This window comes from Prionailurus viverrinus, chromosome A3 (assembly GCF_022837055.1).
Source record: "Prionailurus viverrinus isolate Anna chromosome A3, UM_Priviv_1.0, whole genome shotgun sequence".
Classification (NCBI taxonomy): Eukaryota; Metazoa; Chordata; class Mammalia; order Carnivora; family Felidae; genus Prionailurus; species Prionailurus viverrinus.
In genome coordinates this window covers 62556200-62581314 of record NC_062563.1, presented here as the reverse complement: position 1 = coordinate 62581314, position 25115 = coordinate 62556200, and the positions used below count along the sequence as shown (strand labels likewise).

At 40.1% G+C, this 25115-nt stretch overlaps 1 protein-coding gene across 8 annotated transcripts in view; it reads left to right on the top strand.

Moving 5' to 3' along the window:
- The first annotated feature begins 2 nt into the window (after positions 1-2).
- Positions 3-25115, top strand: part of CA3H2orf92 (chromosome A3 C2orf92 homolog) — a 47447-nt gene continuing 22334 nt past the window's right edge. Inside the window, exons 1-8 of one of the 8 annotated variants that reach the window (XM_047852156.1) lie at positions 3-106; positions 471-593; positions 7748-7813; positions 9951-10065; positions 12850-12912; positions 22322-22411; positions 24312-24392; positions 25058-25108. In XM_047852156.1, coding sequence (XP_047708112.1) covers positions 10005-10065; positions 12850-12912; positions 22322-22411; positions 24312-24392; positions 25058-25108 — 346 coding nt within the window. In that variant the 5' untranslated portion in view covers positions 3-106; positions 471-593; positions 7748-7813; positions 9951-10004. Of the gene's footprint in view, positions 107-236; positions 283-470; positions 594-7747; positions 7814-9919; positions 10066-12849; positions 12913-22321; positions 22412-24311; positions 24393-25057; positions 25109-25115 lie in introns of those variants that run through there. The other 7 variants (XM_047852154.1, XM_047852158.1, XM_047852155.1 and 4 more) reach the window with 7 other exon arrangements.

Sequence of the window (25115 nt, the reverse complement as noted above, 5' to 3'; positions counted from 1 at the left end):
GATTGACGGTGGACGCCCGGGGCCGGTTGCGGGCAAAGGGGAGGGGCCTCCGGGTGCTGACCAGCCAATTGAGGCCGCCCGGAAGTACTGCCGGGGCGCTTCTAAGGTAGGCTGCGCCGTGGGGGGAGGGGGTGGAATGATGTCAGGGCTCGCTTTTAAAGGGGACCTGGGCAGAGTCCAGGGGCTGAGTGTCGCCTGTCCGGGAAGACTTCGTTTCCGAGCGGCAGCACATAAGACCATGCTACTTCGTGAACGCGTGGCCCTTGAGGAGGCCGGCCCTAAGTATTTTACCCAAAGCATTTCTTTACTGAGCACTGAGGAAGATCCTTTTCCGTGTAAAATTTAAAATTCTGACATTACTCAAACACCTGCTATGTGTTTGCGGAGCACTTCCACCTATGTTACACAGATTATATTAAATCCTTACAGTAACTCTATCAGATAGCTGCATTCTTATTCCCATTTTGCAGATGTGGGAACCGAGGGGCCTCACACTTCTGTGACTAGCCGGGGGCTATCCAGCTAGCGACAGCTGGGGTCTGCACTTCGGCAGCCTCCAGACCCACTGGGGTCTACTGCTGCAACTGTGCAAGGTATCCTAAATTCATTTACTAAACTGAGCCATAGTTATTTGCCTCTACTGCTACCTTTCCCACTAAACTGTGAGATTAAATTTGGTAAAAGTGAAGACAGCATCACTGAAGACAGGAAAGTGCAGAAATCACATTTTAATGAATTATTACAATGTGGACACTCTTGTATAGCCATAGTGGGGTTTAAGAAACAGCGTGACTAGCTACCGCCTCTCTCAGTCGCTGCCCGGCTGCTCCTTCGAGGTGACTTTTTCTGAATTCTAACACCAAAGGTTAGTTTTGCCTATTTAGGAACTTTATGCAAATGTAACCATAGATATGTATTCATAAAATGAGTCAGTGTGCAACCGGTAAAAATAATGAGGAAGTTTTATATAATTTGATATGAAACACATCAGCACACCGGGCTAAATCAAAGCAAAGAAAGTCAGACAGTGCTCAGAGTGTTAGATGTCTGAGTCTCCAAAGAGTATATGAGTACATAACCATTGGTTATATATGAGTATATAACATGTATAAGAGTATATAATCATTGGTAAATGTGGGTAAATCAGGGGAGAATTACCTTTTTTTTTTTTTTTACTCTATAAACTATTTTTTTTTGGCATTGAATTTTTAGCTTGTTCATGTATATATTATTTTTTTCCTCTTTTTTTTGTGGGAGAAAACATACAACATAAAATTTACCATCTTAACCAATTTTAAGTGTACATTAAGTGTTGTTAAATACATTCATAATGTGCAAGTATTACCACCATGCATCTCCAGAACTCTTTTCATCTTGTAAAACTGCAACTTTGTACTCATTAGACATTAACTCACCATTCCCTCTCCCCTCAGCCTATGGCAACCACTGCTCTGTTTCTAAGCATTTAGATACCTCATATAAGTGGAACCCTACAATATTTACCCTTTTGTGACTGTCTTATTCTACTTAGCATGTTCTCAAGGTTCATCCTTGTTGTAGTATGTGACAGGATTTTTTTTTTTTAAGGCGGAATAACATTCTATTGTATGATATACCACAGTTTGCTTATTTATTCAGATCTTGATAGACCTTGGGTTACTTCCACATCTTAGCTATTGTGAACAATACTGCTATGAACATGGGTGGTAAAAATACTGCTTTTAATTCTTTGGCATAGATAGCCACATATGGGATTGCCAGATCATGTGGTAATTCTATTTTTAATATTTTGAGGATCAGCCATGCTGTTTTCCATAGCAGCTGCACCATTTTACATTCCTAAAAACCATGCAAGAGGGTTCCAGTTTCTCTACATTCTCATCAACACTTGTCATTTTCTGGTTTTGTTTTTGTTTTTGTCTTTGTTTTTGAGTAGCCAACACAATGGGTATAGGTGGTATCTCATCATAGTTTTGATTTGCATTGCTCTAATGATTTGTGATGTTGAGCATCTTTTCATATGCTTATTGGCCATTTGTATATCTTCATTGGAGCAATGTCTATTCAAATTTTTTGTCCATTTTTGAATTGATTATTTGTTGTTGAGTTTTAGTTCTCTATACATTCTGAGTATTAATCCCTTATCAAATAGATGATTTGCAAATATTTTCTCCCACCTTGTGTGTTGCCTTTTTACTCTGTTAATGGTGTCTTCTGATGCACAAAAATTTTGAATTTTCATGAAGTCTAATTTGTCTATTTTTGATGTTGTTGCCTGTGTCTTTGGTTTCATATCTGAGAAATCATCACCAAATCCATGTCCTGAAGCCCTGTGTTTTACTCTAAGCATTTTATAGTTTTAATTCTTATATTTAGGTCTTCGACCCATTTTGAGTTAGTTTTTGTATATACTGTTGAATAAGGGTCCAACTTCATCCCTTTGCATGTGGATGTCCAGTTTCCCCAGCACCATTTATTGAAGACTGTCCTTTCCCTATTGAATGGTTTTGGCACCCTTGTCAATAAATCGTTTGACCATATATGTGAGGACTTATTTCCACTGGTCTTCACCTCTGCCTTTAAGATATATTACTTTTTAAATGAAATGAAAAACTGAAGTGAAAAAGTATCTGCATAACAAACAGCCGAGCATGTATAAAAGAAGTGCTAGGGTTCTACTTGTGAATAAACTCCATGAACTCTGGACAGCAGGGGCCACAGGGGTGGGGGAGGAGTAGCTGAAGAAGGACCCCAAAAGTGCATGTTGTTGAAGACTATAGAGCAAACCGAGCTACAAAGGCAAGAGGACAGGCTCATCAATTATTCTCTGAGATAACTATGAAGAGGAAGAGCTCAGAAACCTTATTTTGGAGGGAGAAAGGAACAAAGAGAAAGGAAAAGAAGGAGGGGCAGGAGAGACTGATAGGGTAAGAGAATCCCCCAGACCTGCCGGGCCAGCCACTCCCTCCTTGCTCCTTCTAGCTCCTCTCAGCATCTCCCCCTTTGCACACCTGGATGTCTCCCTGGCGTTTAGATTCCTTTGATCTTCTCAATTTCAGTAACTGTTATCATACACCTACATTATGAATAAAGACATTAAACTACCAATGCAGGTCAGTTCTTATCACACGTGGAGGAGCCATAGAGTAGGGTCTTTGAGGACTCCCCTGATGGACCCCAAAAGGAAGACAGGATGGAATTCTGTGCCTGATGCCACCTCCTCCTTCTACTACAGATACCGAGTTGTGGCCACCAATGATTTGAGGAAAATTAGTGATCAAACAAAACTATTAAGGAAGTACAGTTAACTAAATTAACTCTGAAAATTGGATGGGTTCTTGCTGTAGCCTCAGTGATTCCCCTTTTGGATTCCTTTTTAAAATCTTATCTTACTATTTCCTTGGGGACCTAGGATGAAAGATTGGGGTGAACTGAAGAGTCAGATATCTGCGTGTAATTTGCCATCCTCAGATCAAAACCCTATCATTCTGTTTCGTTTTTGTATGTTTCACAGACGAAAACATAGGATCACCTTGCTATACACTGCATTTTCTTACACTCTGTTGAGATATAAATGATGTAAACTGCATGTATGTAAAGAGCGCAATTTGATGAGTTTTGACATATGAATTCACCATGAAACCATTTTCCCCAATCAGGATGATGAAGATATCCATTGCCCTACAGCTCGTCATGCACCTTTGTAATCCCTTCCTCCCCTCCCCCTCCCACCCCTTCATCCTTAGGCAAGCACTAGCCAGACATTTCTCTACTATAGGTTAGTTGTCATTTTCTAGAATTCTCTATTGTATATGATTACACAGTTATACACAATACAGTATTTATATATTTATGTATTTGTTATTTTTAAAAATTTATTTAAATTCAAGTTAGTTAACATACCATGTAGTATTGGTTTCAGGAGTAGAACCCAGTGATTCATCACTTACATGTGACACCCAGTGCTCCTCCCAACAAGTGCCCTCCTTAATGCTCGTCACCTAATTAGCATATCCCCCACACACCTCCCTTCAAGCAACCCTTGGTTTATTCTCTGTATTTAAGAATCTCTTATGGTTTGCCTCCCTCTCTCCTTTTATGTTATTTTTCCTTCCTGTTTTTATCTGTTTCCTCTTAAATTCCACAAATGAGTGATATCATATATTTGTCTTTCTCTGACTGACTTATTTCACTTAGCATAATACATCCTTGTTCCATCCACATCGTTGCAAATAGCAAGCATTCTTTTTGATCGCTGAGTAAGATTCCATTGTATGCATATACCATATCTTCTTTATCCATTCATCAGTCCATGAACATTTGGGCTCCTTCCATAATTTGGTTATTGTTGATAGTGCTGCTATAAATATTGGGGTGCATGTGCCCCTTTGAATCAGCATTTTTGTGTCCTTTATATAGAGTAAATTGTAGTGGAATTTTAAATTGTATATAATTGGACTACATAAATGGACTCATACTGTATTTGTTGTCTGACTTCTTTCACTCAGCATAAGTATTTTGAGATTGCTTCGTGTTATTGCATGCAACATGTTTGTTACGTTTAATTGTCTAGTAAGTTTAATTACATGGATACCACAATTTGTTATCCATTCACCTATTGTATTTGGGTTGTTTCCTATTTTTGCTTATTGTACATAAAGCTGCTATGACCATTCTTGCGTAATTGTGTGGACATATGCTTTCATTTCTCTTGGGTAAATACCTAGGAGTGGAATGGCTGGATCATATAGCAAGTGCGTGTATACTGTTTTAAGAAAATACTATTTTCTAAAGTGTTGCCTAATATTACCTTTATCAGCAGTGTATGAGAGAGTTCCAGTTTCTCTACATCTTCACCAACATTAAGTATTGTCAGTCTTTTAAACTTTTAGCCTTCCTGGTGCTTGGGTGGCTCAGTTGGTTAGGCATCTGACTTCGTCTCAGGTCATGATCTATGATCTTACAGTTCATGAGTTCAAGCCCCGTGTTGGCCTCTGTGTTGATAGCTCAGAGCCTGAAGCCTGCTTCAGATCCTATGTCTTCTCTCTCTCTCTCTCTGCCGCTCACCTGCTCACACTCTGTCTCTCTGTCTCCCTCACCCTCTCTCTCTCAAAAATAAACATTAAAAAAACCCCACAACTTTTAGCCTTCCTAACAATTTTAATGCATACTTTTCTAGTGACTAATAATGTTGAGCATCTTTTCATGTGCTCATTTGTCATCCATATGTCTTCTTCAGTAAAGAAAAACTCCCATTTTTATTTTTTAAAAATTTTTTTTAAATTTATTTTTTTTTAAATTTGCATCCAAGTTAGTTAGCATATAGTACAATAATGATTCCAGGAGTAGGTTCCTTAATGCCCCTTACCCATTTAGCCCATCCCCCCTCCCACAACCCCTCAGACCCTCTATTTGTTTTCTGTATTTAGGAGTCTCTTATGTTTTGTCCCCCTCCCAGTTTTTATATTATTTTTGCTTCCCTTCCATTATGTTCATTTGTTTTGTATCTTAAATTCCTTATATGAATGAACTCATATGATATTTGTCTTTCTCTGACTGACTAATTTTGCTTAGCATAATACCCTCTATCTAGTTCCATCCACGTAGTTGCAAACGGCAAGATTTCATTCTTTTTGTCCCAGTCCTATTTTTAAATTGATTGTCTGTTTATTAAGTTGTGTTCTTTATGTAGTCTAAATACAAGTCCTTTGCAGATTATATGTTTTGCAATTATTGTTTCCCAATGTATGGCTTATCTTTTTCATTTTTGTAACAGTGTCTTTTAAAGAGCAAATGTATATATTTTTTTTATTTTGATCAAGTCCAAACCTAAAGTCAGTAAGAATTTCTCTTATATTTTATTCTTGAAGTTCTAAAGTTTTAGCTCTTATGTTTAGGTCTCTGTTTCATTTTGAGTTAATTTTTGTACATGGCATCAGGTAAGGGTTGAGGTTCATATTTTTCACATATTGCTATCAGATTATTCCAATATTATTTTTTGAAAAGAATATATTTTCTCCATTGAATTGCCTTAACATCTTTGTTATTAGTCAGTTGACCTTATATATATGAATTTATTTCTGGACCTTCTATTTTGCTCATTGATCTATGTGCCAATACTGCATGTTTTTATTTACTGTAGTTTTATGAATCTTGAAATTAGGTCATGTAAGTCCTTTATTCTTCTTTTTCAAGTTGTTTTGAACCACTTAAAATTCTAGGTCCTTGGGGCACCTGGGTGGCTCAGTTAGTTAAGTATCCGACTTTGGTTCAGGTCATGATCTCATAGTTTGTGGGTTCGAGTCCCGCGTCGGGCTCTGTGCTGACAGCTCAGAGCCTGGAGACTGCTTCAGATTCTGTGTCTCCCTCTCTCTCTGTGCCTCCCTGGCTCATGCTCTGTCTTTCTCTCTCTCAAAAATAAATAAACATTAAAAAATTAAAAAAAAAATTCTAGGTCCTTTGATTCCCATACAATTTAAGATTAGCTCTTCCATTTCTTTTTTTTTTTTTTTTTAATTTTTAAAGTTTATTTATTTGGAGAAAGAGAGAGCACAAGCAGGTGAGGGGCAGAGAGAAGGAGAGACAGAATCCCAAGCAGGCCTCACACCATCAATGCAGAGCCCGATGTGGGGAGCTGGCACTCACAAGCTGTGAGATCATTACCTGAGCCAAGATCAAGAGTCAGCTGTTCAATTGACTGCACCATCCAGGAGTCCCAGATATTCCATTTTTCCAAGGAAGCCTGGTGGGATTTTGATTGGTTAAGAAAAATTTTTTGATGTTTATTTATTTTTGACAGAGAGAGAGAGAGAGAGAGAGAGAGAGAGCGAGCATGAATGGGGGAGGGGCAGAGAGAGAGGGAGACACCGAATCTGAAGCAGGCTCCAGGCTCTGAGCTGTCAGCACAGAGCCTGATGCAGGGCTCGAACTCACAGACCGCAAGATCATGATCTGAGTCGAAGTTGGATGCTCAACCGACTGAGCCACCCAGGTGCCCGATTGGTTTTATATTAAATCTATCAATCAATTTGAGAGTAATTGATATTAACAACATAATGTTTTCTGATCCATAAGCATAGTATGTCTCTTCCTGTATTAGGTCTTTTAAAATTTCTCTGTTATTATTATTATTGTATAAGTGTACTCTTTAATCCCCATCATCTATTTCACCCAGCCCCCCACCCATCTCCCCTGTGGTAACCATCAGTGTTTCTTTTCTTTTTTGTAACTTTTTTAATGTTTATTTTTGAGAGAGAGAGAGAGACAGAGCACGAGTGGAGAGTAGAGAGAAGGAGACACAGAATCTGAAACAGGCTCTAGTCTCTGAGCTGTCAGCACAGAGCCCGATATGGGGCTCAAACCCATGAACTGCCAGATCATGACCTGAGCTGAAGTCGGACACTTAACCAACTGAGCTACCCAGCTGCCCCAAGTGTTTTCTTTTTTTAAAATAAATGTTTATTTATTTCCAGAGAGAGAGAGAAGGGGGGTGGGGAGGGGCACAGAGAGAGGGAGAGAGAGAGAGAATTCCAAGCAGGCTCCACACTGTCTGCACAGAGCCTGACCTCAGGAACTGCAGGATCATGACCTGAGCTGAAATCAACAGTCAGATGCTTAACCAAATGAGCCACTCAGGCACCCCAAGCCTAAAATATCTTTTATTTGGCTTTTTATAGAAAAAGTTTATTGACTCTTGCTCTAGACTTGGATGACCACATAATTATAAATGTTTTTCCTTCATGCCTAGATGCTCAACAAATCTGCCTGGGAATAAAAAAAAATGAGGCAGAGAAAATCTAATGATTACTTAAAGGTAAGTGCCATAGGGTGCACTTAGGTTGCAAAGCAGCCTGACTTCTGTTCCTCTGGTGATGTGAGCAGATGGAAGGGAAGGAAAGGGGTAAATGGGAGAGGAGGTGGTGAAGATTCTGGTAGTGGGACTCACTGGGATTCAGCAGTGGCCTGAAGAATGTTAAGAGGACTTCATTGGCTTCTAATTTCATCAGCAGTGAAAGGAAAGTGGTGCTAATGTGGCCACCACAGGAGCAATGGAGATGGGGAAGGTGGCCAGACTTGGGAATGTGTGGGAGAATTGAACAGAGAAAATTTGCTCATGGATTGGATGTGTGGTGAGATAGAAAAAGGGGAGTCTAGGATGAACCCTGGGTTTTGGCCTGAGCATGTGGAAGCACTGATTTGTTGCTGAGATGGGGAAAGTCGCTGGATTGGGCAGTGGGGGTCAAGAGTTAGGTGGTTGTGCATCTTGAGTTTAAAGTTAGCCTATTTCCCCTGGCCTTGGTTTCTACTAACTCTGAGTGTGGTGGGAAATCTCTCTGGTAAAAGGCCCCCAATGGACTCCATTTCCACATCACTCCAAGGTTAGTGTTTATTTTTCTGTTTACTGGTAATTTGAAATTGGACATTTTCTGTCTTTTGGTTATGCTGAGGGTGTGAGTCTTGTGTTGTTTTATATGTTGTTTTTATTCTGTTTTTGTTTTTGTGGAGATACTTCAGACAAGTAGGGTTTATGGGCTGCCATTACCTATTGTCATAGGTTGAATTGTATCCCCCTCTCTAAATTTATATGTTGATGTCCTAACCCTCAGTGCCTCAGAATGTGGCTTTATTTGGCCTGTCTTTATGGAGGCAATAAGTTAAAATGAAGCCCTCAAGGTGGGCCTTAAGCCAGTATGACTTGTATCCTTACAGGAAGAGGAAATTTTGGACACAGATACCTACAGAGGAAAGATCATGTGAAAACATAAAGAGAAGACAACCATTTACAAGCCGAGAAGGGAGGCCTCAGTAAGAATCAACCTGGCTGACACCCTTATCTTGGACTTCCAGCCTCCAGAGTTATAAAACAGTAGATTTCTATTGCTTAAGCCCCTCCCCTTTCATTTTGTGGTGATTTTTTATGGCAGTCCTAACAAACTAATATGCTGAGTCACTCAGAATTCTACTGTATAACTTTTTATGTGACTTTTTGTCCCTAAAAATCCCTTCATTCCCAGACTGCATGGTACATGAGCCTGAGGGTTAAAGGGCAGGGCAGGCTGTATAATTTGTGGGACCCAGTGCAAAATAAAAATACAGGAAAAATGTGCAGTTAAAACTGCTAAAATATAAAGATTTTTTTCCTTAAAAATAGCTTAATATTTATAAAACATAATAGGGGAAATAGTGATACACAGGTGACCACATCATCTTATACCTTTGTTTATATTTTCGGAGTTATAATATTATATGATACAATAAGTAGCAATACTTTCCTAATGTGGTATCTTGATTTAGCACAAGATTTTTCTGGCTACCCTAGCTACTTCCAATTCACCTAAGCTATATATATAATGAAAAAAGTATTTTTAATCTTTATTTTTGAGAGAGAGAGATAGAGAGAGTGCAAGTGGGGAAGGAACAGAGATAGAGGGAGACACAGAATATGAAGCAGTCTCCAGGCTCTGAGCGCTCAGCACAAAACCCAACTCGGGGCTCAAACTCACGAACCGCAAGATCATGACCTGAGCCAAAGTCCAATGCTTAACCGACTGAGCCACCCAGGTGCCCCCATATATATATATAATTTTTAAGTAATATCCACATCCAATGTAGGGCTTAAACCTTCAACCTTGAGATCAAGAGTTGCATGCTCCACTGACTGAGCCACCAAGCCAGCCAGGTGCCCCTCACTTAAGCTGATTTAGGTTTTTTTGTTGTCACATGCAACTTTAGAATCCCGGTTAGTATCCTACCATCTTCAGGCTGCAGTGCACAAGGAGGGAAGAAGGCACTGCAGAACCAAAGGGAGTGAGTGGAGAGCCGATGTCTTCAGGGTGGCCAGTGTCCCCTTTTCATCCCTGCCCACAGACACCAGGCCCTGCCCCCCTCCCTGTGGAACTGTCCCCTACCTTGTTTCCAGGTGTGACTTCACAGACTATCGGGTTCCACAGTATCCTGGAGCTCAAGGCTGCTAAGTCTGAAGGATTTCAAGAGATGTACAGACTATGGCAAAGAGGACAGGAGTGGAGACCCTCTTCTTTGTTCTCTTCCTGGACTGTTGGCAAGGTACAGAGCTTCTACCCTTTCCATCTGATCGAAGGTACTGTCACAAATATAGTGGCAGATACACAAGTGAGAGACTCACTGTGAGCCTAAATCAGGCAGGAAATGGTGTTTTCCTCCCATGAGTTCTGGAATGGTGAACACAGGGTTTCTCCCCACCTCTATCTTCCTTACCTCCCTGAATCTACCATAGGGACCTCTTGCTCATAAGGGAGTAACTTTAACACTTTTCTTAACTGAAGCTTTCTCAAAAGACCTCTATGGGAGGGTAGCCCACATGTACATTGAGCTTTTTGTTATAAAATTTTTCAAACATAAACAAAAGTAGAAAAATTAGCATGAGCCTCTATGTACTAATTAGGCTGATCTTGTTTCATCTATCCCCCCCCCACTACATTTTAAATGACAGCTTTTTTGAGATATAATTCACATATCATAAAATTTACACTTTTAAAGTATATAATTCAGTGGTTTTTAGTATATTCATAGAGTTGTGAATCAGCACTAATTTTAGAACATTTTCATCACCCCAAAAGTACTATCACACTCGTTGTGTCACTCCCATTCCCTCTTTCCCACAGACCCTGGCAATCACTAATCTGCTGACTGCTCTATGGATTTGTCTAGTCTTGATATTTCCAAGTCTTGATAGTTCAAATATAGTTCAAATAGTCTTGATAGTTCAAATATAGTTCATACATGTGATATTTTGTGACTGGCTTCTTTCACTTAACATGTTTCACGGTCCATCTGCATTGTAGCCTACATCAGTATTTCATTCCTTTCTATGGCTAAATAATATTCCATTATATGGATGTGCCACAGTTTGTTAATCCATTTATAATTCAATGGGCATTTGTGTTGTTTCCACACTTTGGCTATCATATAATGCTGTTATGAACATTTTATGAATATAGAGTTTTCAAAGTGAGCATTAGATCTACATACTCTATTTTTAACGTTTCACTGCATTTGGAACCACTTTTGCTATTTACTCAACAAATTAGCTGACAGCATTCTGGCAAATTCTCTCAGTGTAAAGATCCTGAGTCTGTGGAGAGAAGCAAAAAGGACAGTAGGTGCATTGTACAAATTGTCAGTCAGGGGTGACATTGGGAAAAGGGGAGAAGGTGACCACCCTTGTCAGGGTGCTTTAAAAACCAAAGCGTTTTTGTGAACAAATGTTTTACTGCATGGACTTACTTACACTTCCATCATATTTATTCTTAATGATTCACTCATATCTCAACAAAAGAGAACTTTTTACTTCTTTCATTTACCAAAAAGCATTATACCCTGAAGTAATGTCTATGCACCATTAACTACCTGATTACCAATTTTCCTGTAGAGTTGAAAGATGCCATGTGCACAAATTACTCAATGGCTATGCACATTTTCTGTCAGGAAACCAGGTGAGAATCAGCATAGTCACTGGCTATAAGAAGTTCAGATTCTTGCAGATACTTTATGAATGTTGAGGTACTCTGAGTAGGTGGGTGCTATGGTCCCGAAAATCCTTCGTTAGGGGATAAGTTTCTCTTCCTTTGTGGTTTGCCACTTCCCCGAGGCCAGAATAAAGGGCTGGCCTTGACCTAGAATCAAGAAGATTTGTGTAGAAACTAAGATGTCACAATGTTCATAAAGGAAAGCCTGAAAATATAGTTCAAAATTCCATGAGTTTTTTACAGTCTTTTAGCTACAATTAATCCATATCCTTGATGTAGTCACATGAGTGTCAGCAGAAGTCTTGAAATCAGTCCATGATGGCCTAGGGGAGATTGTTGGCTCCACGCCTTTACATTTATACCTTCATTTTTTTTAAAAATTTTTTTTCAACGTTTATTTATTTTTGGGACAGAGAGAGACAGAGCATGAATGGGGGAGGGGCAGAGAGAGAGGGAGACACAGAATCGGAAACAGGCTCCAGGCTCTGAGCCATCAGCCCAGAGCCCGACGCGGGGCTCGAACTCCCGGACCGCGAGATCGTGACCTGGCTGAAGTCGGACGCTTAACCGACTGCGCCACCCAGGCGCCCCTATACCTTCATTTTTTTATTCATCAGTGACAACATCAGGAATTCCTGGTGTTTTTCAAACAGGTCAAGTAGAGGTGGCCTCAGGCCTTCTGAGGCCCCTCCAAACATAGACCCTAATGTGGATTCGGGCTGAGTATGCAGTCGTATTGTTCTCTGTTTTCCAAAACAAGAAGGCATCCCATTTCCAAGATGGTCAAAGTTATTGCTTTTTGGCATCATTTCCTATGGAGGGGAAAGTTTTGTTGAGAAGACACTGATATATGTGTCCATCTGTCTTTGCACCCCCCCCCCCAAAACAAACAAACAAACAAACAAACAACTGAGCACTGAGCATAACCCTGCTTGGACCCAGTGCCATTTATTGCAGTTCAGAGTAGATAACAATAGGACACGATAAGGGGAGAGCACTTTTCCGTCTACAGATGACATAAGCAAATTTCATCTTACCCCCTCCTCACAGGCCTCTGTGGCTGGCTTCTTTCCTACCAGTCTCAGATGAGAAAACCAAATCCCACAGAACTTTACTGCCCAAGGTCACAAGGCACTCAAAAGGTGGACTAGAACCCAAGTCTGGTGCTCTTTCTCCTAAAGCAGGTAAAGTGCATGATGTTCCCCTCAAAATACCATGCAAAGCAGTATTGATTTAAGAATACATGCACACACGTTCTCTCTTTCAAAAATAAATAAATTTTAAAAAATACATGCAGATCAAATGAAAGATTTAATTACAGATGAAGTTTATTTCCCCACAGGCTCAAATACTGAATTTTCATCAAGTTCAAAAAATTTGGATGAAGGTTTGGCTAAACTATTTGGTAGGTACCTCCCTCGTGTGAAGCCATCAGGCTGTCTTTGAAGAGTCTCATGCTTGTCCACAGATGTCTCTCAGATAGCGTGATGGTTTGGTGGGAGGGAACGTGCTTGCCTTGAAGCTGGAACTGGTTCTTTGAAGTGTCAGAGTCCCAGGAAATTAAGCAAAGCATAGAAGATAAACAGTTAGAAAGGATTGTGCCCCTCAAAGGAGGGTTCCTGTAGCAGCAGCAGGGCCTCTATGTGGGAGTTATTGCAAATGTTGAGTCAGACCCCATCTTAGACCAGCTGTATCACATCTGCCTGACAAGGTGCCTGACAAGGTATCTGAGGCTTAACCGACTGAGCCACCCAGGCGCCCCTGCAGTCTGTGGGTTTGAGGCCCACATCGGGCTTTGTGCTGACAGCTCAGAGCCTGGAGCCTGCTTCAGATTCTGTGTCTCCCTCTCTCTCTGCCCCTCCCCAACTTGTGCTCTGTCTCTCTGTCTCAAAAATAAACATTAAAAAAAAAAAAAGAAGAAAGAAAAAGGACTCAGAATAAATGCCACATCAATGGAATTTGTGATGATTATTTTCTGTGGCCTAGCAAAGTAAACTTAGAAGGGAAAAATAAAACGTCCCCAAGGGACAGATAGAAACTATCTTTTAAAAAGGAGGAAAACTTGGGGCACCTGGATGATTCATTTGGTTAAGCATCAGACTCTTGATACCAGCTCAGGTCTTGATCTCAGGGTCGTGAGTTCTAGCTCCACTTTGGGCCCCATGCTGGGCCTGAAGCCTAAATAAATAAATAAATAAATAAATAAATAAATAAATAAATAAATAAATAAAACTAATATATTTCAAAAATATGTAACTATGAAACATTACTAACAGTTTTATAAGGGAAGAGTTTTCTGAACTTATGCAATCTGTTATTCTCCCTGCCCTCCCCAGGCTCCACCCAATTTTTATAGATACAGTTTTCATACACAACATTTATAAATGAATTTTGAAACTGTCTGGGGATAGCCTTGCCCCTGGGGTTTGTCATGTCCTGGGAAGTCCTGATGAGACTTGGAATTTTCTGGGTCAGCCCCTCCCTCACTGCAGGTTCTTCTCTGAGGCACAGGATGTGTCATGTGGGATCTCAGTCTGCAGCAGCCCTTCCAGGACTACCTCAAAGACTTTTATGATGTTTGCAGCTCATCCAGTTAGTGTCCCAGGAAGCTAGTCCCTGCATGTCACATACTGACCCATTTGTTTTGTTGTTGTTTTTTTTTAATTTTTTTTTTCAACGTTTATTTATTTTTGGGACAGAGAGAGACAGAGCATGAACGGGGGAGGGGCAGAGAGAGAAGGAGACACAGAATCGGAAACAGGCTCCAGGCTCTGAGCCATCAGCCCAGAGCCTGACGCGGGGCTCGAACTCACGGACCGCGAGATCGTGACCCGGCCAAAGTCAGACGCTTAACCGACTGCGCCACCCAGGCGCCCCACATACTGACCCATTTGGATTGCTGACATCACTGTGGCACCAGAGTGTAGTCTACTGACACCCGATATCTATGTACAGGAGTGACTCAGTAAATATCATGGTTAACTGGATCCAGAGCTCACCTGGCAGGACCCACTACTTCTCAGTCTGCTGAGCCTACTGCCTGCCTTCTGGCTGCCTTGAGCTGAGCTGGTTTTCCAGCTTGTCATATTGTTCTGTGCAGCTGTGTCAGTGTGTTCGGTTGTGTCTGTGTGTACTTCTGTCTCTCCCATGTGCCTGGATGGCTCAGGGGTGCAGACCAGGCAGCAGGTCTCAGTCTGCTTTGTTTGTGTTTTCTTTAAAATATCTAACCATTCAGTGCCTACTATCTATAAGTCAACCATTATACATTTCTTTTTTTTTTTTTTAACGTTTATTTTTTTTGAGAGACAGAGAAAGACAGAACACGAGCTGGGGAGGGGCAGAGAGGGAGGGAGACACAGAATCCAAAGCAGGCTCCAGGCTCCTGAGCTGTCAGCACAGAGCCCTATGCAGAACTTGAACTCACAAACCGCGAGATCACAACCTGAGCCTAAGTCGGTCCCTTAACCGACTGAGCCACCCGGGCACCCCTACATTTCTTTGTATAGTTTGAGTTCCAAATGTTTATTTCAGTCCTGTTATTTTGAACATGGGCCACATTTTACCCTCAAACAATGCTATATGGCTCACAGTGATAAATGGTTCACAAAAATTTCGTTACTACTTTATGTATCCTTTCCCACATTTATTGAGATACAATTGACATATAATATTGTGTAAGTTTAAGGTGTAAACATGGTGATTTGATATACATATATATTGCAAAATTATTAACACTGTAGTATTAACTAATTCCTCCAACTGCATCCCATAATTATTTCTTTTTTGTGGTGAGAACATTTAAGATCTACTCTCTTAACAACTTTCAAGTATATAATACAGTATCATTAACTATAAACACAATGTTATACATTAGATCCCCACAACTTGTTCATCTTGTAACTGGAAGTTTGTAATTTTTGATCAGTACCTTCCCATTTTCCCCACCCCTTAGGCCCTGGCAATCACCATTCTACTTTGTTTCTATGAGTTTGAGTTTTTTAGATTCTATATGTAAGTGAAGTTACACAGTATTTGTGTATCTCTGTCTGGCTATTTCACTTAGCATTATGCCCTCATGGTCCATTCATGTTGTTGCAAAAGACAGTATTTCCCATTGCTGAATAATATTCATTATAGATCTATATCTGTATCTATCTCACCTCTTCTTTATCCATTCATTCATTGATAGACACTTAGATTGTTTCCATATCTTGGCAATTGTGAATAATGCTGCAGTGAACATAGGAATGCAGATATTTCCTCAAGATCCTGTTTGCATTACCTTTGGATAATACCCAGAGGTGGGATTGCTGGATCCTATGATAGTTCTATTTTAACTTTTTGAGGAACTTACATGCTGTTCCCATGGAGCCTGTACCAATTTACATCCCCACCAACAGTGCATAAGGGTTTCTTTTTCTCCACATCCACATGAATAGTTGTTATTTCTTGTCTTTTTGATGATAGCCAATCTCACAGGTGTGAGAATGTGGCTTTCATTTGCATTTCCCTGATGATAAGTGATGTTGACATCATTTCAAGAATCTGTTGACCATTTTTATGTCTTCTTTGGAATAATGTCCATCTAATTCCTCTGACCATTTAAAAGTTGTATTGTTTATTTTTCTTCTATGAGTTGTATGAGGTCTTTATGTATTTTGGATATTAATCCCTTATCAGATATATGGTTTGCAAGTACTTCCATTCTGTTTTTCATTTCGTTGATATTTTCTTTTGCTGTACAAAAGCTTTGTAGTTTGATATGGTCCCACTTGTTTAGTTTTGCTTTTGTTCCCTGTGCTTTTGATATCATGTCCAAAAAATTGTTGCCAAGACCACTGTCAAGGAAATTTTCTCCTATGATTTCTTCTAGGATTTTGTGGTTTCAGTTATTAAGTCTTTAATCCATTTTGAGTCATTTTTTTTTGTGAGATGTGTATGATAATGGTCAATTTTCATTCTTTGCATGTGGCTATTCAGTTTTCTCAACACCATATATTGAAGAGACTATCTTTTCCCCATTGAGTTGGTTTTTTTTTTTTTTTTTTTTTTTTTGCTTTCTTGTCAAATATGAGTTGACTATATATGCAAAGTTTATTTGGGGGCTATCAGTTTTATTCCCTTAATCTATGTGTCTATTTTTATGCCATACAATACTCTTTGATTGCTAAGGCTTTGTAGTATAGTTTGAAAGAAGGAAGTATGGTGCCTCCAGGATTGTTCCTTTCTCAGAATTGCTTTAGCTGTTCAGGGTGTTCTGTGGTTCCAGATGAATTTTAGAATTGATTTTTCTATTTCTGTGAAAAATGCCATTGGGATTTTTTTTTTTTTTTTTTGAGAGAGCAAGTCGGGGAGAGGCATAGAGAGAGACAGAGACAGAGACAGAGACAGAGAGAGAGAATCCCAAGCAGGCTCCACACTGTTAGCACAGAGCCCAAATGAGGCCCGATCCCACAAACTGTGAGATCATGACCTGAGCCAAAATCAAGAGTCAGACGCTTAACTGATTGAAGCACCCAGGCCTCCTGCCATTGGGATTTTGATAGAGATTCCATTAAATCTATAAATGGCTTTGGATAGTATGGACATTATAACAATATTGATTCTTCTGATCCATGAACATGGGATATCTTTCCATTTGTTTGTGTCTTTGTCAACTTTTTTTCACCAAAGTCTTGTCGTTTTAAGTGTATAGATCTTTCACTTCTTTGGTTAATTTTTTCTAAGTATTTCATTGTTTTTAATGCTATTGTGAATGAGATTCTTTTCTTTTTTTAAAGCAGATTTTATTTATTTATTTATTTATTTATTTAAAAAATTTTTTAATGCTTATTTGTTTTTGAGAGAGAGAGAGAGAGAGAGAGCATGAGCAGGGGAGGGGCAGAGAGGGTGACACAGAATCTGAAGGAGGCTCCAGGCTCTGAGCTGTCACCACAGAGCCCAACATGGGGCTCCAACTCAGAAGCCATGAGATCATGACTTGAGCTGAAGTCGGACCATTAACCAACTGAACCACCCTGGCGCCCTGAGATTTTTTTCTTTTCAGATGTTAGATGTTAGATGTTTCAGATGTTCAGATGTTTTTTCTTTTCAGATGCTTCATTGTTAGTATATAGAATTGTAACTGATTTCTATGATTTTGTATCCTGCAACTTTACTAAGTTCATTGATTATTTCTAATAGTTTTTGGGTGGAGTCTTTAGGATTTTCTCTGTATGAGATTATATCATCTGCAAACAAAGATAATTTTACTTCTTTCTTCTTTTTAAATTTTTTTTTAATCTTTATTTATTTTTGAGAGAGAGAGAGAGTATGAGCAGAGGAGGAGCAGAGAAAGAGGGAGACACAGAATCCAAAGCAGGGTCCAGGCCCTGAGCGGTCGGCACAGAGCCCTATGTGGGGCTCAAACTCACGAACTGTGAGATCCTGACCTGAGCCGAAGTTGGACGCTCAACTGACTGAGCCACCCAGGTGCCCCTACTTCTTTCTTTTCTGATTTAGATGACTTTTATTTCTTTTTCTTGCCTGAGTGCTCTGGCTAACACTTCCAGTACTGTGTTGAATAGGAATGATGAGAGTCAGCACCTTTCTCTTGTTCCTGATCTTAGATGAAAAGCTTTCAACTTTCACTGTTGAATATGGCGTTAGCTGTGGGCTTGTCATATGCGGCCTTTATGATGTTAAGGTATGTTCCTTCTACACTCAATTTGTTGAGCATTTTTATCATGAAAGCATATTGTATTTTGTCAAGTGTTTTTTTCTGCATCTGTTGAGGTGACCATATGATCACCTTTCATTCTATTAATGTGGTATATCACATTTATTGATTTACATATGTTGAATCATCCTTGAATTTGATGGATAAATTCCATTTGATTATGGTGTATGATCCTTTTAATGTGCATTTGAATTGTTTGCTAATATTTTGTTGAGAAGTTTGCATTTGTATTCATCAGAGATACTGGTCTGTAGTTTTCTTATCTGGCTTTTTATGCATTATTTGACTTTGCTAGTCTTGTAAAGTGAGTTTGGGAGTGTTTCCTCTTATTCAGTTTTTTGAGGAGGATTGGTATTAATTATTCTTTTATTTTTTTATTTGTATTTATTTAAAAAAAAATTTTTTTTTTCAACGTTTATTTATTTTTGGGACAGAGAGAGACAGAGCATGAACGGGGGAGGGGCAGAGAGAGAGGGAGACACAGAATCGGAAACAGGCTCCAGGCTCTGAGCCATCAGCCCAGAGCCCGACGCGGGGCTCGAACTCACGGACCACGAGATCATGACCTGGCTGAAGTCGGACGCTTAACCGACTGCGCCACCCAGGCGCCCCAATTATTCTTTAAATGTTTGGTAGAATTAACCTGTTAAGCCATCTGGTCCTGGGTTTTTTCTTTGCTGGGGAGATTTTGATTATTGATTCAATCTCCTTACTCATTATTGGTCTGTTAAGATTTCCTATTTCTTCATGATTCAGTCTTGGTACGTTGTTTGTTTCTAGGAATTTATCCATTTCTTCCAGGTTGTTCAATTTTTTGGTATAATAGTTCATAGTAGTCTTATGATCCTGTGGTATCAGTTGTAATGTTTCCTCTTTCATTTAAGATGACTCTTCTCAATGTTTTCCTTGGTTTTAGCTAAAGATTTGCCAATTTTGTGTATCTTTTTAATAAACCAACTCTTACTTTTGTTTATCTTTTCTATTATTTTTCTTGTATCTGGTTCATTTATTTTTCCTCTGATCTTTGTTATTTCTTTCCTTCTTCAAACTTTGGGCTTAGCTTGTTCTTCATTTTCTAGTTCCTTGAGATATGAAGTCAGGTTGTTTATTTCAAATCTTTATTTTTTTCTTAATGTGGGCATTTATTGCTATAAACTACCCTCTTAGAACTGTTTTTATAGCATTCCATAAGTTTTGGTAAGTTGTGTTTCCATTTTTGTTTGTTTCAAGATTTTTTAAACTTCCCTTTTGATTTCTTCTTTGACCCATTTGTTGTTTAGCACTGTGTGTGTGTGTGTGTGTGTGTGTGTGTGTGTGTGTGTGTTTAATGCTTATTTATTTTTGAGAGAGATAGAGAGAGAGAAGGAGACAGAGAGAATGAGCAGGGGAGAGGCAGAGAGAGAGAGGGAGACACAGAATCTGAAGCAGGCTCCAGTCTCTGAGCTGTCAGTACAGAGCCTGATGCAGTGCTCAAACGCACGAACCATGGGATCATGACCTGAGCCAACATCAGATGTTTAACCAACTGAGGCCCCCAGGTGCCCCCAGGACTGTGTTGTTTAATTTCCACATATTTGTGAATTTTCCAGCTTTCCTCCTGGTATTGTTTTTTAGTTTTATACCTTTGTGGTCAGTGTGAAATCATTGGTATGGTTTCAATCTTCTTAAATTTGCTAAGACTTGTTTTGTGATCTAATATATGATCTATCCTGGAGAATGTTCTGTGTGTACTTGGGAAGAATGTGGGGTTTTTGTTTGTTTGTTTGTTTGTTTAAATGTTTATTTTTGAGAGAGAGAGGGAGAAGACCAGTGGGGGAGAGGCAGAGAGAGAATGTGACACAGGATCTGAAGTGGGTTCTGTGCTGACAGCAGAGAGCCTGATGCGGGGCTCAAATTCACGAACCATGAGATCATGACCTGAGCTGAAGTTAGACGCTTAACCGACTGAGCCATCCAGATGCCACAGGAGAATGTGTTTTCTGCTGCTGTTGGATGGAATGTTCTGTATATGTATGTTAGGTACATTTGGTCTAAAATATGGTTCAAGTCCAACATTTCCTTGTTGCTTTTTCTGTCTAGTTGATCTGTCCGTTGTTGAGATTGGGAAAAGCTGATTGCTCACTGTGCTCTTCCTTTCCTGGCATGGGGAAATCTTTCTAGCTGGGAAGTTCCCTCTTGATGTTGAGCTCTGCCAGCTTAGGATGTGGGATGATGCAGACAAAATGAAGCTGTCTTCCTTCTCTCACGAGCAGGGGAGAGGCAGAGGGAGAGAGAGAATCTTAAGTAGGCTCCATGCCCAGTATGAAGCCAGACATGGGTCTTGATCTCAAGACCATGAGATCATGACCATGAGATCATAACTTAAGCTGAAATCAAGAGTCAGATCCTTAATTGACTGAGCCACCCAAGCACCCCAGTCTTCCTTCTCTTTTTATGCGACTATCTTAGGGTTTTTTTGTTGTTGTTGTTCCATGTGTTGCTAAAGTTTCTGAGGTGGAACTCTCTCACGGCTGTTTTTGTTCATAGATAGCTGTATAATTATTAATCTGTGTCAGAGGATGGAGACCATGATCTCCTATGTCACCATTTTTGTGATGCCACTCTCTCCATCCTCTTTGAAGCTCCAGCACCTTGTGTGGTTTCTGAGTAGAGCTAGGGTTTGGTAAAAAGTTGTACAAATGATCCATAGTCTTCCACTTTGTCCCAGTGTACACAGGCATTATGAATTTTAGGAACTTATGCTTGGTTCTTCCATATAATAATGGGTCATCAAATCTGAGTGGCCAGGATCATCTCAGTGAGACACATTCAGGTGTTGCCTTAAACTTGGCTGCAATAACTGAAGTATCTGAATTTAGTGGCTTAAACAAGGAGGAGGAGTTTATTTTCCTTCTGTTCCAAACAGTCTGAGGGAAGCAAGCTGGTGCCACGCTCAGTGACTTTGGTCAGGGCCTTGACTAGTGCTTGTGTCTCTTGTATATAAGATGGCTTCTGCAGCTCCAGACATCATATCTGCTTTGAAGGTAGGAGATAAAAGGGATGTGGAAGTACAGCCCCAGCATTACGTTTTCTTCTCTCTAGTAAGATTCTTCCAGGGTTCCAGGAGTCTCCAGAGGACTTTTGTGTGTCCCATAGCCCTCCCCTGGCTGCCAGGGAGGCTGGAAAGGAAGTGTCTTTCCAAGGGCTGGTCCCTGAGTTCTAATCACTACTAGGCCCAATGGAGGCAAAATTGGCTGGTGATGGAATGCTACAGAATCTGTGACAGATATCCTTTTTCCTGTCATATGTTAATGGCATCTTTGTTTCCTTTGTATTTAATGTCTTTTTTCTTCCTTCTCCACATATTACTCCACTTGTGCTTGATTCCAATGAGCAGAAAACAAGCAATATTTACTAGTGGATCAGGGGTTATTGTTACAAATAAGATGATGATTAGCAGTTTCCAGATATTTAGCCTTTAGGATGATCCTCACACTGACACTATTAAGTGTTTTCACATATGTTGTTTTATTCAGTTTTCACAAAACCTCTATGAGTCAAACAATCATATCTTTATCCTACCAGTGAGGGAAATGAAGATCAAAGAAATGGAGTTATTTGCCCAAGATCACCTGTTGGCAAACAACAAAATCAGAATGTGGGTCTAGATGTGTCTGCCACAAAACAGGATCTTCACTATGAGAAGCTTCCTACAAGTGGTAGTAGGTCTTACTGGAAGAAAATAATGCGGATCTTGTAGAAATAAGAAAGAGGTTTGTTCGTACAGAGGGACTGCTTGGGGGCAGTTTCAGAGGTGGGGAGAAGGACAACAGGAGCAAAAAGAAAAACCGTGACATTAAATATCATGAGATTTGGGGCAAAATTTCTAGTCTCATATCCACAGTAAGTAATGTTTCCTTCTGGAATATCTAGTGAAATCTCAATTTTTCAGAAATGATTTAGGTAGATTAAATTCTCCTTCTTAAGACAAGACATTTTAGAGTATAACATTATGTGTCTGTTGCATTTGTATCCTTTATTCACTGATTTCATAGACTACTTTAGGTACTTTTCCTGGACTGCTGGTATTAACATGCCTTTCTTTGCTTCACTTGAGATGAAATTCAACTGCAAGTGTTTTCCAAAGTTCCATTTGATGATACAAGAACAGCAGGCAAGTCAATTACAAAGAGAGAAGTTAAGGAAAGCAAGTATATGCCTTTAAAATTATAAGTGTACATACTTATAAAACCTATGTGTTGTATTATTTGTACTACCCTATCATTTTAACATTCTTAACCAAGGTATGTAGGGGCAAAACCAAACTGAGATGTGGAAGAAAACATTGTCCAATACTCTCTATGACCTTCTGCCAACTATGGAAGTCTGTGGTCTAAAGTACAAATATCACTCTATTTTGGGGGTGATCTCTGAAGTTCATGTGTCAGGGAGGTTCTCTCACTCTGCAGGCTGTTCAGAGGATGAGAACCAGATTTACAAGTGGTGTTCACTTTTCCTGGTAACACTTGCTGTGAGTAGTGTAATGGCTTTCTATTCAACAGCACTTTATAGTTCAATGTTCACGAGTGCCCTGGTCATTGATTTGGGATAGTAAAGCCTTCTCACATCCCTCCCCACATCTCCCCACCCTACACCCTAGCCTCTGGAAAATATTTGCACAAAAAGACAGAGCCCCTTTCTCCCTTTGGACTGATGCTCAAATGCCAAAGCTGAGATGAAGAAGCTGGTCACATGGGAAAAACATGTACATTAACCTAAATCACACAGGTGACAGAGAAACTCTTTAATGTGGCACTGTGTGCATTAGGAAAAAAATTTAAATTGGATAATTATTTATCAGGATAAGCCAGGCATGTATGCCACGTTGAAATTATGAAACTATTAGCAAACCATTTTTAGAGCTAACAGTCCTCCCCATGCATTTCACAAACCACAGATTAAAGTGAATATTTTACTGTGTAGTCATGATGGGGCAGGGTGCATAATGTTATTTGGGGCATATGTGCATAATGCTCCCTTGGCTGACACAATATGAGGAACACATTTTTAACAAAGTGCGTTGAATTCACCAATGTTTCATCACCAGAGAACTGCACATTATTCACTTATTGAATCAAAGTAGTCATTGTTGACTCAGTGCTTTTCCATTTATACCTTCATTTTTTATTCATCAGTGACAACATTAGGAATTCCTGGTGCTTATCCAATAGGTCAGGTAGAGGTGGCCTCAGGCCCTCTGAGCCCCCTCCAAACATAGACCCTAATGTGGATTAGGGCTGAGTATGCAGTAGTATTGTTCCCTGTTTTCCAAAACAAGAAGGCATCCCATTTCCAAGATGGTCAAAGTCATTGCTTGTTGACATCATTTCCTATGGAGGGGAAAGTTTTTGTTGAGAAGACACTGAGATAAGTGTCCATCTGTCATTGCTCCTCTCTGCCCTCTCCCCACCCTGCCCCCTGCCCCGGCAAAACTGAGCATTGAGCATAGCCAGGCTTGGACCCAGTGCCATTTATTGCACTTCATAGTAGATAATAACACTGGGACATCATAAAGGGAGAATACTTTTCAGTCTACAGATGACATAAGCAAATTTCATCTTACCCAATCCTCACAGGCCTCTTGTGGCTGGCTCCTTTTCCACCAGTCTCAGATGAGAAAACCAAATTCCACAGAACTTTACTGCCCAAGGTCACAAGACACTCAAAAGGTGGACTAGAACCCAAAACTGATGCTTTTTCTCCTAAAGTAGGTAAAGTGCATGATGCTCCCCTTAAAATACCATGCAAAGAAGTATCGATTTAAAAAGATTTCATGTTGGAGCACCTGGGTGGCTCAGTTGGTTAAGTGTCTGACTCTTGATTTTGGCTCAGGTCATGATCTCACAGTTCATGGGATTGTGCCCTGTGTTGGGCTCTGTGTTGACAGCATGGAGCCTGCTGGGGATTATTTCTCTCCTTCTGTCTCTCTGCCTTCCCCCTCCACCTCCGCTTGTGCTCTGTCTCTCAAAATAAATACATAAACTTAAAAAAAAGTTTCATGTAGATCCAATGAATGATTCACACAGCTAAGGTTTATTTTCCCATAGGTTATCCTCAAAAAGAGAGCTTGAAAAATACTGAATTTGTATCAAGTTCAAATCAAGAAGAGCATTTGGCTAAACTATTTGGTAAGTAATCTCCTTGTGTGAAGTCATCAGGCTGTCTTTGAAGAATCTCCCCCTTGTCCACAGTTGTCTCTCAGATAACCTGATGCTTTGGTGGGAGGGAATGTGCTTGCCTTGAAGCTGGAACCAGTTCTTTGAAGTGTCAGAGTCCCAGGAAATTAAGCAAAGCATAGAAGATAAACAGTTGGAAAGGATTGTGCCCCTCAAAGGGGGGGGGGTTCCTTTAGCAGCAGTGGAGCCTCCATGTGGGAGTTATTGCAAGTGCTGAGTCAGACCCCACCTCAGACCAGCTGTATCACATCTGCCTGACAAGGTGCCCAGGAGATTTCTATAGCAGTAGAGATGGCGAGGTCCTGAGGCTGAGATAAACCTTTTCCCCAGGTCTTCAGCCCTACTTGAGCATGAGAATCCCCTGGGGAGGTTGTTGAGAAGATGCCTGATCAGATTCTTCAGCATAGGATGAGATATTTGCACCAGTAGTTTTAAAGCTTTCCAGGTGATTCTATTTGGGACTCATTGATCTAAGTATCGCAAGTAACATTTGAGAAAACCAAGGCTGGAAGGAAGATGGTGGGGTAAGAAGCTCCAGAAATATGTCTCTTCATCAGTGCTACAATTGAACTGCCAAGAAGTATCTTAAGCAACTATTTTGGAACCTTGGATTCTAGTTGAACGGTTGCATTGCCCAGAGGAATGCTTGAAGAGACTGGTAAATTTTGGTGAGTT